Source organism: Rutidosis leptorrhynchoides, chromosome 4 (assembly GCF_046630445.1).
Source record: "Rutidosis leptorrhynchoides isolate AG116_Rl617_1_P2 chromosome 4, CSIRO_AGI_Rlap_v1, whole genome shotgun sequence".
In the NCBI taxonomy this organism is placed as follows: domain Eukaryota; kingdom Viridiplantae; phylum Streptophyta; class Magnoliopsida; order Asterales; family Asteraceae; genus Rutidosis; species Rutidosis leptorrhynchoides.
The window spans coordinates 407470925-407489072 of record NC_092336.1 but is presented as its reverse complement, the minus strand read 5'-3'; the positions used below and the strand labels follow the sequence as shown (position 1 = coordinate 407489072).

At 32.2% G+C, this 18148-nt stretch overlaps 1 protein-coding gene and 1 long non-coding RNA gene across 3 annotated transcripts; one reads left to right on the top strand and one right to left on the bottom strand.

The window, feature by feature from the left end:
• Positions 1 to 7962: 7962 nt before the first annotated feature.
• On the bottom strand, positions 7963 to 8935 carry LOC139845515 (uncharacterized). Of its 2 annotated transcripts, none has more exons than XR_011758370.1 (3): positions 8702 to 8935; positions 8491 to 8594; positions 7963 to 8317 (listed from the first exon to the last, which is right to left on the bottom strand). It is a non-coding gene; the product is annotated as an uncharacterized lncRNA (long non-coding RNA). The 2 variants fall into 2 exon arrangements; XR_011758371.1 differs by having other exon boundaries at positions 7963 to 8308.
• Positions 8936 to 12547: 3612 nt separating this feature from the next.
• On the top strand, positions 12548 to 16605 carry LOC139844133 (pyruvate dehydrogenase E1 component subunit alpha-3, chloroplastic-like). Its single transcript, XM_071834344.1, has 3 exons — positions 12548 to 12882; positions 15313 to 16093; positions 16183 to 16605. Exons 1-3 carry the CDS (start codon positions 12619 to 12621, stop codon positions 16458 to 16460), a joined length of 1323 nt encoding a protein of 440 aa, XP_071690445.1. The 5' UTR covers positions 12548 to 12618; the 3' UTR covers positions 16461 to 16605.
• The last annotated feature ends 1543 nt before the right edge of the window (positions 16606 to 18148 follow it).

The window sequence follows — 18148 nt, the reverse complement described above, 5'->3', positions numbered from 1 at the left end:
TAACAACATTTAACAAGATCGTTAACCTAAAGGTTTCAAAACAACACTTACATGTAACGACTAACGATGACTTAACGACTCAGTTAAAATGTATATACATGTAGTGTTTTAATATGTATTTATACACTTTTGAAAGACTTCAATACACTTATCAAAATACTTCTACTTAACAAAAATGCTTACAATTACATCCTCGTTCAGTTTCATCAACAATTCTACTCGTATGCACCCGTATTCGTACTCGTACAATACACAGCTTTTAGATGTATGTACTATTGGTATATACACTCTAATGATCAGCTCTTAGCAGCCCATGTGAGTCACCTAACACATGTGGGAACCATCATTTGGCAACTAGCATGAAATATCTCATAAAATTACAAAAATATGAGTAATCATTCATGACTTATTTACATGAAAACAAAATTACATATCCTTTATATCTAATCCATACACCAACGACCAAAAACACCTACAAACACTTTCATTCTTCAATTTTCTTCATCTAATTGATCTCTCTCAAGTTCTATCTTCAAGTTCTAAGTGTTCTTCATAAATTCCAAAAGTTCTAGTTTCATAAAATCAAGAATACTTTCAAGTTTGCTAACTCACTTCCAATCTTCTAAGGTGATCATCCAACCTCAAGAAATCTTTGTTTCTTACAGTAGGTTATCATTCTAATACAAGGTAATAATCATATTCAAACTTTGGTTCAATTTCTATAACTATAACAATCTTATTTCAAGTGATGATCTTACTTGAACTTGTTTTCGTGTCATGATTCTGCTTCAAGAACTTCGAGCCATCCAAGGATCCATTGAAGCTAGATCCATTTTTCTCTTTTCCAGTAGGTTTATCCAAGGAAATTAAGGTAGTAATGATGTTCATAACATCATTCGATTCATACATATAAAGCTATCTTATTCGAAGGTTTAAACTTGTAATCACTAGAACATAGTTTAGTTAATTCTAAACTTGTTCGCAAACAAAAGTTAATCCTTTTAACTTGACTTTTAAAATCAACTAAACACATGTTCTATATCTATATGATATGCTAACTTAATGATTTAAAACCTGGAAACACGAAAAACACCGTAAAACCGGATTTACGCCGTCGTAGTAACACCGCGGGCTGTTTTGGGTTAGTTAATTAAAAACTATGATAAACTTTGATTTAAAAGTTGTTATTCTGAGAAAATTATTTTTATTATGAACATGTAACTATATCCAAAAATTATGGTTAAACTCAAAGTGGAAGTATGTTTTCTAAAATGGTCATCTAGACGTCGTTCTTTCGACTGAAATGACTACCTTTACAAAAACGACTTGTAACTTATTTTTCCGACTATAAACCTCTACTTTTTCTGTTTAGATTCATAAAATAGTGTTCAATATGAAACCATAGCAATTTGATTCACTCAAAACGGATTTAAAATGAAGAAGTTATGGGTAAAACAAGATTGAATAATTTTTCTCATTTTAGCTACGTGAAAATTGGTAACAAATCTATTCCAACCATAACTTAATCAACTTGTATTGTATATTATGTAATCTTGAGATACCATAGACACGTATACAATGTTTCGACCTATCATGTCGACACATCTATATATATTTCGGAACAACCATAGACACTCTATATGTGAATGTTGGAGTTAGCTATACAGGGTTGAGGTTGATTCCAAAATATATATAGTTTGAGTTGTGATCAATACTGAGATACGTATACACTGGGTCGTGGATTGATTCAAGATAATATTTATCGATTTATTTCTGTACATCTAACTGTGGACAACTAGTTATAGGTTACTAACGAGGACAGCTGACTTAATAAACTTAAAACATCAAAATATATTAAAAGTGTTGTAAATATATTTTGAACATACTTTAATATATATGTATATATTGTTATAGGTTCGTGAATCAACAGTGGCCAAGTCTTACTTCCCGACGAAGTAAAAATCTGTGAAAGTGAGTTATAGTCCCACTTTTAAAATCTAATATTTTTGGGATGAGAATACATGCAGGTTTTATAAATGATTTACAAAATAGACACAAGTACGTGAAACTACATTCTATGGTTGAATTATCAAAATCGAATATGCCCCTTTTTATTAAGTCTGGTAATCTAAGAATTAGGGAACAGACACCCTAATTGACGCGAATCCTAAAGATAGATCTATTGGGTCTAACAAACCCCATCCAAAGTACCGGATGCTTTAGTACTTCGAAATTTATATCATATCCGAAGGGTGTCCCGGAATGATGGGGATATTCTTATATATGCATCTTGTTAATGTCGGTTACCAGGTGTTCACCATATGAATGATTTTTATCTCTATGTATGGGATGTGTATTGAAATATGAAATCTTGTGGTCTATTATTATGATTTGATATATATAGGTTAAACCTATAACTCACCAACATTTTTGTTGACGTTTTAAGCATGTTTATTCTCAGGTGATTATTAAGAGCTTCCGCTGTCGCATACTTAAATAAGGACGAGATTTGGAGTCCATACTTGTATGATATTGTGTAAAAACTGCATTCAAGAAACTTATTTTGTTGTAACATATTTGTATTGTAAACCATTATGTAATGGTCGTGTGTAAACAGGATATTTTAGATTATCATTATTTGATAATCTACGTAAAGCTTTTTAAAACCTTTATCTATGAAATAAAGGTTATGGTTTGTTTTAAAAATGAATGCAGTCTTTGAAAAACGTCTCATATAGAGGTCAAAACCTCGCAACGAAATCAATTAATATGGAACGTTTTTAATCAATAAGAACGGGACATTTCATTATACATGCTTGAGACACATAAAGATGCTTCTATCGCTGATAGAATTATTCATTGCAATGGATCCTCATTTGGAAATTGGTGTTGGTCAAGACCCCCTACTGGGCGTGCTACAAACGACCTCATAGAATTAAACAACATTATATCCTCCATAACCTTATCCGACTGACAAGACTCCTGGAAATGCAATCTAGACCCCTCAGGAATTTTCACCACCAAATCTTTAGCACTTCTGATCAACTCTCTAAAGTTAGGGGGTAACGCTTTAAATTTATCGATCTCTCGTAACAAACTCCTTCCACAAAAAGTTTACATATTCATCTGGCGAGCCATTCAAAAAAAGATTCCGGTTCGATTCGAAATTGACAAAAGGGGCATTGATCTTGACTCCACTTTATGCCCTTTATGTGAATTGGATATTGAAACTACCGAACATATCCTCATTTCTTGCCCCAAAACGGCACTCACTTGGAAACTTGTTCTCGATTGGTGGGCCCAAGATGTCTCTCTAATCTCCAATCTTAACGATGCCATTATTGTTAATCAACCGTTCGCCACCAACATCTTCGGCTCTTCATTATGGCAAGCAACCAAATGGGTTGCTTGCTACATAATTTGGAAACATAGAAACCTGAATGTTTTCTCCAAAAAAACGTGGTCCCCAGGATCGATTCTCTCCGAAATACAAACACAAAGTTATAGCTGGATTTCTAAAAGAACAAGTAAAAAGAAATTAATCGAGTGGCATCAATGGCTCATAAATCCGTCTTTCTTTGTTGCTGATTCTCCCCAACGTGTCGGAATTGGCTAAGCCCAATATCATATACGTGTAACACACGGATGCCATTTCTTCTATTTGAGGGTTTGATTAATCGGGCTAGTTTGTGTAACTTTGTAGGCGCTAGATCGTCACTGTTATCCTCTCTAGTCCGGCTTGTTTTTTCAAGTTCTTATTCCCTCTTTAGTTTTTCTGGTATTCGTTGGTTTCCGTATTTTTTTTTTTTTTTTTTTTATCTTTTATCTTTTTAGCCTCCTTTTTTGTATTTCCGGTTCATCATTGTATAGTTATGTATAGGGCCTTGTAACTCCAATTTATTTAATGATATATATTCTTGCTTTTCAAAAAAAAAAAAAAAATCTAGACTATATTTTGAGAAACATTGAGTTAAAATATAAAAAATGAGATGTAAAGATGATTTGAGATGGTGCAGAAATGAGGAAGTGATGTTGGTATTTATAGTTGAAAATGCGAGTGGTGGCTAAGTAAAACATCTTGTAATCTCGAGGAAATATCCACCTTGTTGACCAAGTATATTCTAGAATCTTCCATTTGTGACTTTGGAGACCAAGCATTTTTGAGTCATTTTTCAAGCAAAATTCGTGTTGAATACCTTTCGATTTACTGTGACCGAGCTGGTACCAGCTTACTAGTAATAGACGAACCGAGTTGGCAATTAACCGATGTAAATTGACATTGAACCAGGTCGGGCAATTAAACCGAATAAAAATACAAACTTTATTGCGTTTGTTTAGGGCTTACTAGCCCTGAGTCACCACCGGGAAATTGGGCAATGAACCGGTAATTTGGGCAATGAGTCGGGACCTTGGCAACGAACCGAGATTCCTTGTTTTTGCTCTACTTCCTCGTTTCGAGTACGTTTTTAGCGATTCTCGAGCCCGCGCGTTCGTAATCACCTACACTACAAGTTATGATAAACTAAACTAAGTTTTTTCAAAAATTATAATATTATAATATAGGTAATTAGAACATAAGTGAATTTACTTTGACGATTTTGCCCTTATTTACTCGTTTTCAACCGTTTATTGAAGCATTGTCTATATTCACTCCATTGACACAATAAGATAAATAAACAATTATTCAAATATATTAATGTCATTTAAAAGGTTAGATTCGTTAGAATATGTAAGATATGTGGGGGTGGTTAAAATATGACATTTTAGCCCGATATCATTGTTGTAAAAGGATTTTTTGCGGTTCCCGAGCTAAGTAAACAAAAGACAAAATTACTCCCGTCGTCCTTGAACATATAATGAATCATACGCGTCGTCCTCAAAGTTTTTTTTTTGCATTCATCGTCACTAAACTTGCATTTTATAACGTATGTCGTCCTTCTGTTTACTGACCGTCTCTTTGTACCGTTAACCTTCAGCACATGCCAAACATGTGAGGGTAGTTTAGTCTTTTTATAATTTTATAATTAATTTTTCTTTCTTTTTTTTCTTTTTTCTCTTCAAGTCACCAACCCCTGTCATGATTTCATTATCTTCTTCACTTGCACTGTTACACATATCAAATCTCTCTATCAAATCTTTCACCAAAGCACCCATTCGATTCCCCTCACTTTCGTTCACGACCTATCTTCACAAGTTTTCGATCTTGACTTAAATATTCACTTATTTCTTCCACAAAAGTCTGGATCTCAGAAAACTAGATCTAAAATAATTACACCCAGAATCATTCATTGATGAAGATGCTGCTATCGATGTTTAGACCGGCGAGCTTCTCCGACGAGTTCACAATGGTGGTTTACTCCCGTGTTTGTTTACAACTGGTGTTTACAAATTGGTATTTATGATTTACAAATAGACAAAATTACTTTCGTGTTTGTTTACCAGATCTCTGAATTCAAAGGAGCTTTTAGCGTATTTGATAAAGATGGCGATGATATATTTTCTTTTATTTAATTTTTATCTTCGATTTTGAGGTGTTGTTTGATTTACGATCATATCATTTATTTTATTATTTATTGAAATACAGTAGTTAATTGTTGGTGAATGATGAATATAAGATTTTGCTAATTGAGAATCAAATGTTTAAGTAGCTTATGTTGGAGCACTGATTGTCATGAAAATATGAAGATGAAGATGATTTTGGTTTTTAAAAAATGAAGAAATTAGGGTTTGTGAAATATTTGGAATGAAGATGAAGATAAGGGAATAAGGGGAAGAAAGATGAAATTACGTTGGTCATCCTTGAAGTATAAAATAAGTTAAATGACAGAACTACCCTCACATGTTTGGCACATGTTGAAGGCTAACGGCTCAAATAGATGGATAGTAAACAGAAGGACGACATACGTTATAAAATGCAAGTTTAGTGACCATGAACGCAAAAAAAAAAAACTTTGAGGACGACGCGTATTATTTCACTATATGTTCCACGACGGGAGAATTTTGTCTAAACAAAATGTGAGATTTATAGGTCCAGATATTCGGTATGACTTTAAGAATTTGGAACACGAAGGTTGCCATGCATATATGCCAGGTTTAATAGTTTCAAATATTGCGGCTACATAATTAACATTTAGTATCTAATTAAATTCGTTGGGCCGAATATCATTTGGTTCAAGGAAAGCCATGCGAGTTTTGTTTAAACTAGTCACGAATTAATTGTGCGTTGCTACAGAAGATTGTATTAATTAATTAATATTAATACTTATATCTAATACGGAGTATACAAAAATCATGAATAGTAATCAGGATCAATTTTGTCATTTCCTTTTTTTTTTCCCTTCCACTTTTTTTTACAAAAAAAAAACCCCTCCCCCACCACTTTATTGAATAATTAAAATCGAACCCCAACCAGGGGTAAAGTGTTACATAACTATTTTCATAAAAAATTTTAAATAAACTCCACCCAAATATTCAATGGGTCATATCTTCTCGTTCGCAACGAGTTAAATTTTTCCGACACCATCGTTAAACTCGAAATAATTTTAGGACCACAATGTCACTAACTATACGCAAAATGGACGTTTTTTAAAAAACGCTAAATATTTGAGATACTTTTCATACACGTTGATTTTACGTTAAATTTTTAAAAGTCGACAATTCCATAGCGAAACGCGGAGATGCACATATATTGTTATTTTAAAATAACCTAAAAATCTTTCATGGATTATACCTTTTAGTTCGATTCGAGTTGCGCTTCAATGACATCATCGTTAGCCACGAAATAATTTTACAAACTAAACGCAATAAAATACATTGAAAACCAAAACCCCGGCGCGAAGCGAGGGTTCAAAAACTAGTTAATCACTATTATACGATTATCAGAATAAGTATTAAAAGTTATTTTAATAATTTATAATTATCATACGTACATCGATCATCGGCATAATACAAAATGCTTATTATATTTATAATTTACATTATTGTAACACAAAAACATTAATGTTAATATAAAAATGACAATTTAAAAACAAAACCCATAGTGAAAATAACAATTAAATAAATAAAATAGTTGAAATTTTTTATTTTTTGAAAAATATACATTTTACAAAAATTTAATGCTCGAAAGATTAAAATAATTATTATAATACAAATTAAAAAAGAAGAATTAAGAAAAAACAAATGAGGAAGATTAAATAAAAATAGAAAGTAAGAAAAAATATTAAAATGATAGGCTGACATCCGCATTGATGAGAAAAAGAGGGGAAAAATAGTTTGGGTGGGGCTCAAACTCAAGTCATTCAAGTAACGAACATGCCCATTAACCAACTAGGCTTGTAGCAACTTTACTAGTTAAAGATTCGTGAATTCACGGGTTGTTTCAAGAACATATAAAACTAAAAAAACTTTATAAAGTAGAATAATAAGAAAAAATACATTATGATCATGATTCTTATATATTAAAAAGTAACATGATATTACTGTATAATACAAAAAGCACTAATATTTGAGTTTTGTAAGAAATGGGTAGAAATTGTATGAGATAAATAAGAATAATCAACATAAGAGACGATAAGCATATTAAAGCTTTCAACAACAGAATATTAAAGCTTTCAACATGCATAGTAATTCAAAAATCCAATAGAATAGACACACAATCCATAAAATTGTTTTAATTCATCTGAGGTTTGTAATAAATGGATAGAAAATGCATAATATATTTGAAAAGAAGTTAAACATTTAACAACATTTGCTGGATATATCTATTTTCAAAATTACCTTATAAACCGTCAATATCATAAAAATATAAATGGGTCAATATTGACACCCTGTTACAAATTGCAAAGCATTTTAAAGTGAATCGGATATAAATCTACATGATAAATTGGTCAACAAAGGTTGTTAATATTAACATTGAAGCATAAGGAAGAATTAATAAATAAACAAAAAAAATATTATCATCTTTATCATGGAAAATGCTCATTCATAATAGTTCGAGAAAATGATATATAACCACGAGCAATTGCATGACCATTAAAATGCAATTTAGAACCCATATTGACTCATTAGTCTTGCTCCATTTAACACTATCACTACATCTACTAATTTTATGAAAGCTTAAGAAACGTGAAAAGGGAACTTACCCATCTCCTCTTTAACCTTTTACCACAAACGCTTCACTTCTTACTTCTTGAATTCTCGCATACATCAATTGGAAAATACATCATCAACATCAGTCTGAGACCTTTTACCCTCTGTTGCATATACTAAATTATTTGTCAAAATCAGTCCGAGACCTAAGAAAACGATGCTGCAACAACTGATATTGAATCAAACACAACAGTAACAGAATTATTTGTGTTACAGACATTACATCAAACACCTTGTGTGCATGTAGAAAACTTTAAGTATCATAAGCAATGAATATTATACATAATAAGAAAGAGATGATGATGGTACTCAAATCAAATTCAAATAAACATTACAACTTACTTTAAAAAGATACATAAACATCATGTTGGAGATGTAGAAATTCATATCGAGCAAACAGCAAGCATCCACATCCAATCCTGATCAACACTTGCAGCAACCTTGATCTTGACATCCAAATAATTAGAAAAACAAAATTAAGAACCCTAAAACTGAATCAGCTCTAACTATGAATTTGTACGAATAAATGACAAATAAAACTTGAAATACTAACCTTGGTTTAGCAAAATATTGATTAAAGAATAAACCCTAGCATTCGTAGAGAGAAGATGGAATGATCTGTGCAGAGAGAAGATAGAATGATCTGGTATTATGCGAGAAATACCGGAAGCAATTTTGAATTGATTGGATGATAGAGACGGTGTAGAATTATAGTCGAGATTGAGATTCCGATATGTCAGGCACGCATGTGCAGGGATAAAAGCTCGAGGTTGCTTTTATTGAGATTTAAAAAGTTTTAAAATTACATATCTGCTTTTATTTAAATTTTTTAATCTTTAAAATTATATAAAGGTGGTTAGTTTTTTTTATGGAGTTTTATTTAAGTTAATCAAAATTATATTAGTATTAATGACATCATCAAGGATGTCTAAGATTTTTTCTTTTTTATTTTGAATTTTTTATAAGCTTGTAAAATGCATTTTAATGACATCATTGTCATAGACTAATATAAGATAGTACTAGTGAAATGACCCGTGAAATTACGGGTTTGTTTAAACGAAACAGTTTAATGATATGTTTTAGGTATTAAGTGAACGTAAATCCTAAAGTCATTTAGTTTAATGACCCGTGGAACAACGGAGTCCGACTAAAAAACTCGTCCGCTGAACATTTCATCAAACACCTAAAGTGCATATCAAACAATCCACATCCAATCATAAGAGATAATATTGGTTGTCATCTATAGTTAATATTAAATCTCTAAAATGATAATATCATAAATTAACATTTTCTAAGCATAAAAATAATTCAAATTAAAAAAGAAAAATTTTAAAACATCTTTGATGATGTCATTATTTTATATTAAATTTAATTAAAAAAATAATATGAAATCTTTTATAAAAGGAAATACTAATCTTTAAGCATAACATCAACACATTTACAAATTTTAAAGCATATTGTACAACCTTTATATAATAATTATATTTTAATCTTTTAAAAAATATTTAAAAGGCATTTATTATTACTAATAATTATTATTAAAAATATAAATACTCAACTTTGAGCAAACTTTATTATTATTATGTATTTTTATCATAATAAATATAATTATTATAATTATTATATTATTAATATTTAAATGTGGATTCTCTTTACGATATTAATTACGTTACATATGTAAGCGAAAATACATGTCTCTATATATTTGTAAAAACAACGACAAGTTTCTTAGTCGAACGGGTCATTAAAATAATTGACTTTAGCATTTACATTCAGTTAATACCTAAAACATGTCATTAAATTGTTTTGTTTAAACAAACTCGTGATTTCACGGGTCATTTCACTAGTTTATTTTAAAAGTGTAAATCAAAATATAAATTTAAAATTGGTTTTTTCTTCTGTCTAACTTTTATACCTTCTCCTACTCAAATCAAAATAATTAATTAAAACAATTCAAAATTATTTAATTTTAATAATTAAAATAATTATTAATAAGATTTAATAATAATAATAATAATTAATAAGATTTAATTTTAATTCAAAAATTATTTAGATTAATGACATCACCCACCATGCTTAGATTTTTTTTTTCTTTTTGATTTTTTCATAACAAATGAATTAGCCTAATAATGAAATCATCATTATAGGATTTTAATATTAACTATAGATTAGATTAGTAAAAAAATTGTGAATCATTTAATCACTAAAAAAGGGTGCAAAACTTTATATAAAATAATAAGAATAAATGAGAAAATACTATTCTTTCAATACCTAGAGTACGCACCACCAATATAATTCGATCATATTGCTTTAACATGTTCCTACAATAGTATGACTAGTTTATAATTAGCGCATTTGCGGAACTTTGACAAATATTAATATTAAACAGAAGAAATTGTTAAAAGAAATATATACGGATAAAAGACTACTAATGTGATACTTGGCAACAAATTCCTTGTTTAACATGACCTCAAAATTTGTTTGAGATTATCTACAGATCATCAACCTAAGATTAAATAATAAAATACTATCAATCAATAAACCACTACTAAAGAATCAATATCTTTTACACAGGTTCACAAACTTCACAAACTTTTGAACAAACACGCTATACAAGCTTTAACAATGAGAAACCCTAAGGGATTTTATAGAAAATAAAAGGAGAGTAAATTGAAGAATAATCAGGTAACCAGAATGAGAAACAAATGAATGAATGAACCAAAAACCCTAAACTCAACCATTTATATGCTTCTGGCGAGTTAACCACTAAACTCATAACTATCATCTATTTACACAAAATCTCTCTAGACTATCGATTTTGGCTTATCTATGTCCTAACTATGTATTGATGCAGTTAGAACCTCATACTATGTATAATATTCTTGACTGTACAATACTGGTGCACAAAGAGCCAAAACTCTTCACTTGAACTTCACATCAACACAGCTAACAATCAACTTTGGATCATCTTCAAGACTTCTTATCAACAACAAACCTGTATAAATCATACTAAGTTAAAATTATCAGATAAAGTTAAGATTGACACACTAACCTTTATCCACTTCTATTAATAGATGAGGGTGATGACTAAGGTCAATTCATTCTGTTTTTGGGTTTCCACTTTACCATGATTATATGACGATGCATCTCGAATATTTTTGTGGGCTTGTGATAATTTTTTGTGTGTTTGATAATTTCGGTGGATTTTGATAATATTTTTTTAGAGGTTTAGTGGTGAGATGAATGAGCTACAAGTATGAAATAATATTGCATGTTTTTAGTTTTGTTTCATAAAGGTTTTGTTCTCTTAATTGCTGAACAAGTTTGATTTGTTTGTGTTGTAGTTGATAAATTAAGTATTGATTTTAATGAAAATAAGAAATTGATATTTAACTTATGCTTTCACCACGTTGTGTTCATGGCAATTGGAAATGATGACTGCATAAAATGGTGGTGGTGGTTAGCATTTTTATTTATAAAAAGGGTAGTTTGAGTAATATTGAAAATGGTAGTTGTTTAATGGAGATGGTAATGATAGTACAATTCGGATTGAAATGGTACAAGTTATATTAACTAATAAAACAAAAAATGTTGGGCGGGTAAAAAGAGGAGATGAAAAAAATATGACTAAAATACCCTCGTGTGTGCCGAAAATCTGGAATTTAACGGGGGTTTTAACGAGTGTTAGTGTCAAGGAGCACGCGAAAGAACTGTGAACTACAAGGACTATTCATGTAAGAAAAATAGTTTAAAGACTATCTATTTAATCTGTCCAAACTACAGGGACTGTCTGCGTAATTTTATCTATGTATCATAATGTATGAATTTTGTTAGGTTTTTTATTTATGTTTAAATCTAAGATGACTTGCGGGTATATAGTTTGATTACAAGGAAGAAAAAAAAGATAGTGTGGTGTTCTTAAGGTTTTATAAAAGATGAATTGATGAATAAATATGTAAAACAACGTTTTTATGCTCACATGCTAGGTACATGACTAATTTCAATGAACATATTTAACGCTCATAAAATCAAGTACCAATCATGTAACATGTGCAAATATCAGGGACATCCATGTTTAAAAAACTTTAAATTCATACACACAATGTTAACAAATTTTAGGGACTAACCTCTTAATAATTGTCTAACTATAAAGTCCATGTTTAAAAAACTTTAAATTCATATACACAATGTTAACAAATTTTAGGGACTAACCTCTTAATCTTGTCTAACTAGAAAGTTGAGAGTATAGTTCTAGGGGGCATAGTTGTTGGGTGTACAGAAGAAATACAGGAGGAGAAGCCTAGGGAAACGGTTACTTCAAACATCTAACTCACTCACTCCATTCTCGTTCTCTCCGTCCCCCCCATTTTATTCACATTCATATATATATATATATATATATTTCACTCCATTTCAATCGATCCCAATTTTCATTCTTCAATTCAATCAAAACAAAACCCTAACCTAATAATGGCTTTTGCAGGAGCCAAAATCAAATTCATTCAACCTCTCACTGCTCACGCATCCACGAATCCGCATTCTATTATTAGTAATAATAGTAATAATAATAATAATAATAATAATAAATTCACTTCATTATCATCTCCATTTGTTGGATCAACCCGAAATTTGACCCTAACTCAATCCATTTCACCACGTCGATCTGCTGCTTCTACTGTTGTAGCTGTTTCCGATGTTATCAAGGAAAAAAAAGCTAAAGCTACTTCTAATTTTGTAAGTTTATGTTTTTCTTACCTCTTTTATTATGTATTTGTTCATTGAAACTGTTACGTTGCATTCTGGATATATATTTTTTTTTATGGAAAGGAAAGGAAATAGACTGATTAAAAAATAATAGTGATTCTGGAGGTTTTTTTTTTTTATTTTAAGCGGAAAGGAGAGGATAGGAGCGGATTAAAAAGGATACTATATTAATATTTTGTTAACAACATTCTCTACCCATTTTTGGACGGATTGGGAAGGATAGTAAAACACTCTCATCCCCTTCATTTTCCATTTCTTTCTGCCGAAGAAAAACTCGAGAATACATAATTAAAGAATTATAGTTTGTTTTGGTTTAATATAATGAGCAGGACTTGGGCATTGAACTTTGTCGACATAACTAGTCTTTATCGGAATAGATTATTATTGTTATTATTAATTCTTTTTCAAGGTTTGGAACCTAATCTAGCTAGGCGGCTCATCCTCACGCCGATTATAAACTAATACTCCCTCAAATAATGGAATATATGGAAATGTAAATTATGGTAGAAAATAATAGGTGTGGTAGTCAACAACGGGCCCCACAATCTTGAAATTATGAAAATAATGGGGTGGTAATGGAAGACAACAATGAGTCACAGGAATAATTGTCTTGATATTCGATTATTGAATTCCTGTACGTATCAATATAAAAGTGAGAATGATTGAAATACATCTCATTGAAGACCCATTAACAATTTTTCACCAGCTTCAATTAGTGTCGCCACTTTTTTTTTTTTTTTTTTAATGAAAAATTAAAACAGAAACTAGAAACTACAGGGAGAACTCGTGAAATGAAGGAGGGAGATTGTTTTGTATCATTTGAAGAAATTGGTTACAGAAGGGGTGATTGTTCAAAGAGTCTGAAGTTGCAACGGTGTATATTTCAACCGTGATGTGGATGCTTTTTGCAAGAAACTGAAAAACAAAAGAGATATAGATAGAAGATGGAGCTGAAACGTAGTATATTTCAACCGTGATGTTGCTGCTCCGCTGGTGATATGACGGTGTATATTTCAACCGTGATTTGGGTGCTTTTTGCAAGAAATTGAAAAAGAAAAGAAATATAGAAGACGGGAGCTGAAACGGTGTATATTTCAACCGTGATGTTGCTGCTCCGGTGGTGGTATGACGGTGTATATTTCAACCGTGGTTTGGATGCTTTTTGCAAGAATTGAAAAACAAAAGAAAGATAGATAGAAGACCGAATTAAAGGTTCGGTGGTTGATTGGAAGATTTGATGGGTGGTAGAGCAGAAGCGGCACATATTCGGCCGACTAGGTTTTGGATCAAACCCTCTGATACCATGTTAGAATGTTATAATTCACCCATGATTATTATTGATCAAAGAGGCCAAATATATAGTACATGATCTGATCTCATATCCCTTGATTTTAGGGATCCTACATTTAATATGAGATATGGATAGATATGCCTACATTTAATGCTAGATATTACATAAGATATTGTCTACGTCTAATATCCGTTAACAGAGTGTAGGTTGTGAATTAATTTGTGATGAAACAGTACGCCTTACCACTAAGCCATCTTGGTGATTATAATTGCATGATTAGGGAGAATGAATTAACTTGTGAAATAAGAATCGTGTAATTAATAATTGATCAACATGATACGTTTTTATTGATTTTTCGACCTACGTGAATTACTAAGCTAGGTCACAGATGGATAAAGTTCACTTTGTTGGTCTGTAAAGACGGTTGGCCAACTACTCTTATCAATATATTTTTGTGATAAATAGTGTTTTTGATGCTATTGTGTCACGTAATACTAGAGGCCAATTGCACAAATTAGAAATGAAATATTGTTCAATTATTGATTTTAGAAATCAACTACCAAAATCAGTGATAGAAACCAACACTTCATATAATTTATTATTAGAATGAAGAAATTGATAGTTCGTTTCTGTTACTTATATTTTGGTATAATAATCAGACAATAGCTATTTCCTTTTATTTGCAATTTACCGTAATATTAAAAATGTTAGTTGTATTTGGAAGCTGTAACTGCTAGGGTATGGGTATGTTTGGATGAGAGCTTTTAGCTTATACTCCGTAGCTTTAATGAAAATATTCTAATAAAAAACTTTGTTTGGTTGAAAGGGCTTAAAGCATTTAGATGGAGGGAAAAAGCTAAAAGTTACTGGAACTAGCCTTTGAGTAAAAGCACTTAGTTTTTGTCATTTTACTCTTTTTTAACACTTCTAACTAATGTGTCAAACACCTAAATATATCTAAAAAGCTACAAACTACCGGCTAATACTTAACAGCTAACTGTTAAAAGCTAACAACTACCAACTAGTTTGCGAATCATACCCTATATGTTAATCATTGAAGCCTCTTGTTATAAACATGTGTTTTTGGCTTTTGCTCTTTGTGTGTGCAGTTGCTTACGAAAGAAGAAGGTCTAGAGGTATACGAGGACATGTACTTAGGAAGAGCTTTTGAGGACATGTGTGCACAGATGTATTACAGGGGTAAAATGTTCGGTTTTGTTCATTTGTACAACGGCCAAGAAGCTGTATCTTCGGGATTCATTAAGCTATTGAAGAAGGAAGATAGCGTTGTAAGCACTTATCGCGACCATGTTCATGCGCTGAGCAAAGGGGTACCTGCACGTGCTGTTATGAGCGAGCTTTTTGGGAAGAAAACTGGTTGTTGTCGCGGGCAAGGTGGATCTATGCACATGTTCTCTGCCGAACACAATGTTCTCGGTGGATTTGCATTTATCGGGGAAGGTATTCCGGTTGCTACCGGTGCAGCATTCACTAGCAAGTACAAAAGGGAAGTTTTGAAAGAAGCTGATTGTGATCATGTCACTTTGGCTTTCTTTGGAGACGGGACCGCAAACAATGGTCAGTTCTTCGAGTGCTTGAACATGGCGGCTTTATGGAAATTGCCGATTATATTTGTTGTCGAGAACAATTTGTGGGCGATTGGAATGTCTCATCTGCGTGCAACTTCGGATCCGGAAATTTATAAGAAAGGTCCAGCTTTTGGAATGCCAGGAATTCATGTAGACGGTATGGATGTGTTGAAGGTGAGGGAAGTTGCTAAAGAGGCTATTGGGCGGGCTAGAAGAGGTGAAGGCCCGACATTGGTTGAGTGTGAGACTTATAGGTTTAGAGGACACTCATTAGCCGACCCTGATGAGCTTCGTGACCCAGGTGAGTTAGTCTAGTATTCTAAATCTTGCAAGTTTTAAACTCTATATATTGTAAAATTTGGTTGGTAACTTAGTTTTTGATCATGGCAGCTGAGAAGGCCCATTATGCAGCCCGTGACCCGATAACACAATTAAAGAAATATCTTATTGAAAGTAAGCTAGTGAGTGAAGCAGACTTGAAGGCGATCGAAAAGAAGATAGATGAAGTGGTTGAGGATGCAGTGGAGTTTGCAGATGAAAGCCCGGCTCCATCTAGAAGCCAACTGCTGGAGAACGTGTTTGCCGATCCAAGAGGCTTCGGAATTGGACCTGATGGAAAGTACAGGTGTGAAGACCCTAAGTTTACGGAAGGCACAGCTCAGGTCTAAGTTGTTGTTTGTTTGTTTCTTTTTTGGAGTCTGGTTTTATACTTTTACTATGTTTTTCTTTATTTTCATATTTCTGCTGTTACCTTGTGTCAACAAACATGTGTTGTAGTCTTTATTAATTTATATGATATATGGAAAAAATCATGTCTGAAAATTTATGGTTCATTTTTTGCACTTGTATGATTCTGTATGTTGCAGATTTATCTTTCAAGATGGTGCAATATGATGACGCAGTTTGTCATCTTCAATATTAAGACTTCACTCAGGACGAACAAGATGCTACATTTGTATTTGCAACACTTATTCTAAACAGATAGATTTATTCAAGAAGACTAAATCTAAACATCACTATTCATATACATATTTATATTTTCATATTAAAAATAAAAGAACGGAAACACCCCTTAGTCATGGAACAAGATTTCCTTTGATAAAAGAAATTTATCATTGTTCTTGTCGGATAATTTTTTTTAAAACGGCAAACACGCACACTCATTTTATAACCTCGAGCCTTGATACCGCTAGGTCAGAAGCCCTGAAGCCCTATTGGAAGCTCTATTGAGGATGAATTTCGGTGACAAAAGGGAGTAGAAGCTTCTATATTAAACCTTTTTCAATCGTATGTTGAAAGGCTGAGTGTGAATTGGAGTATACAAATGGTTTAATGACTTGCTATCCAAATGTATTAACCTTCCTTGGTGGATACTATATGGAGGTGGTCATGGTGGCGTCAACTTGTCAAGAATCTTAATCGGAGGATATGACCATAAAGAGCAAAGCTTTGAAATGGGTCAAAGACCAACGTTGACAAGAAAGTCAAGATAACGTACATTATGACTTGTTAACACCTAAGGTTTTGTCTAATTAGTGCACAAACAACTTGTCCTTTATTATCGTTGATGTTGGTTTTATTTTTTGATAGAAAAATTGATATGGTTACTTTGTGAATGATGTTATACCACATAGGTGGGAGGAGAAAGTTGGAGGTGAACTCCTTGGCTATAAAAGGAGGTCATGGGATTACTTTCAAATTGCACCAATCAATACACTTTAAGTATTTGAGAGTTGTATTAGTTAAATATTTTGGAGAATGTAGTTGGCTTAAGAGAGTCGTCTATATCATTGTAACAATTTGTGATATAGTGTATTTTCTCTCTTTGGGGGCCGGTGATTTTTCTCCTATTTTGGAGTTTCCACGTTAAATCTTGTGTTGTGTATTGTTCTTATTTCTTTATTATTATTGTTGGGCTGGGTGGTGGGAATTAGGGAGACCGTAATTTCCCAACAACTGGTATCAGAGCGTCAGGTTTGACGGGGGTCTCGGTTATAGGAGTCGGAGTATGCTCTGTGGTTGCCACGGGAGTGGATCGTCCACATCAGAAACGAGTTCTATTGATCGTATAGGGTATCTAGTTAGACAATATTTTTTCTGATTCGTAGTAATAGTTGGATTTGTTAGTGGCGAGTTGTGGATTTCCGATTTAAAGGGTCCTGGCTACCTGCTACATCTTTTGGCTATTCGAAACGTGAGCAAAATCAGAGAAAGTGTTGTTTATAGGATACGGATACGATGTCGAAGTTCAGTCCAATGAGGTTTGATGTTGAGAAATTTGATGGGAGGATCAATTTTGGCTTATGGCAGGTTCAAGTCAAGGATGTGTTGATTCAGTCTGGTTTACACAAGGATT

Bases quoted from the DNA above. Each gene is read 5' to 3' on its own strand.
- LOC139844133 (XM_071834344.1), top strand. From the start codon at position 12,619: ATGGCTTTTGCAGGAGCCAAAATCAAATTCATTCAACCTCTCACTGCT. The intron at 12,883-15,312 runs GTAAGTTTATGT...TTGTGTGTGCAG, and splicing joins CTAAAGCTACTTCTAATTTT to TTGCTTACGAAAGAAGAAGG. The intron at 16,094-16,182 runs GTGAGTTAGTCT...TGATCATGGCAG, and splicing joins TGATGAGCTTCGTGACCCAG to CTGAGAAGGCCCATTATGCA.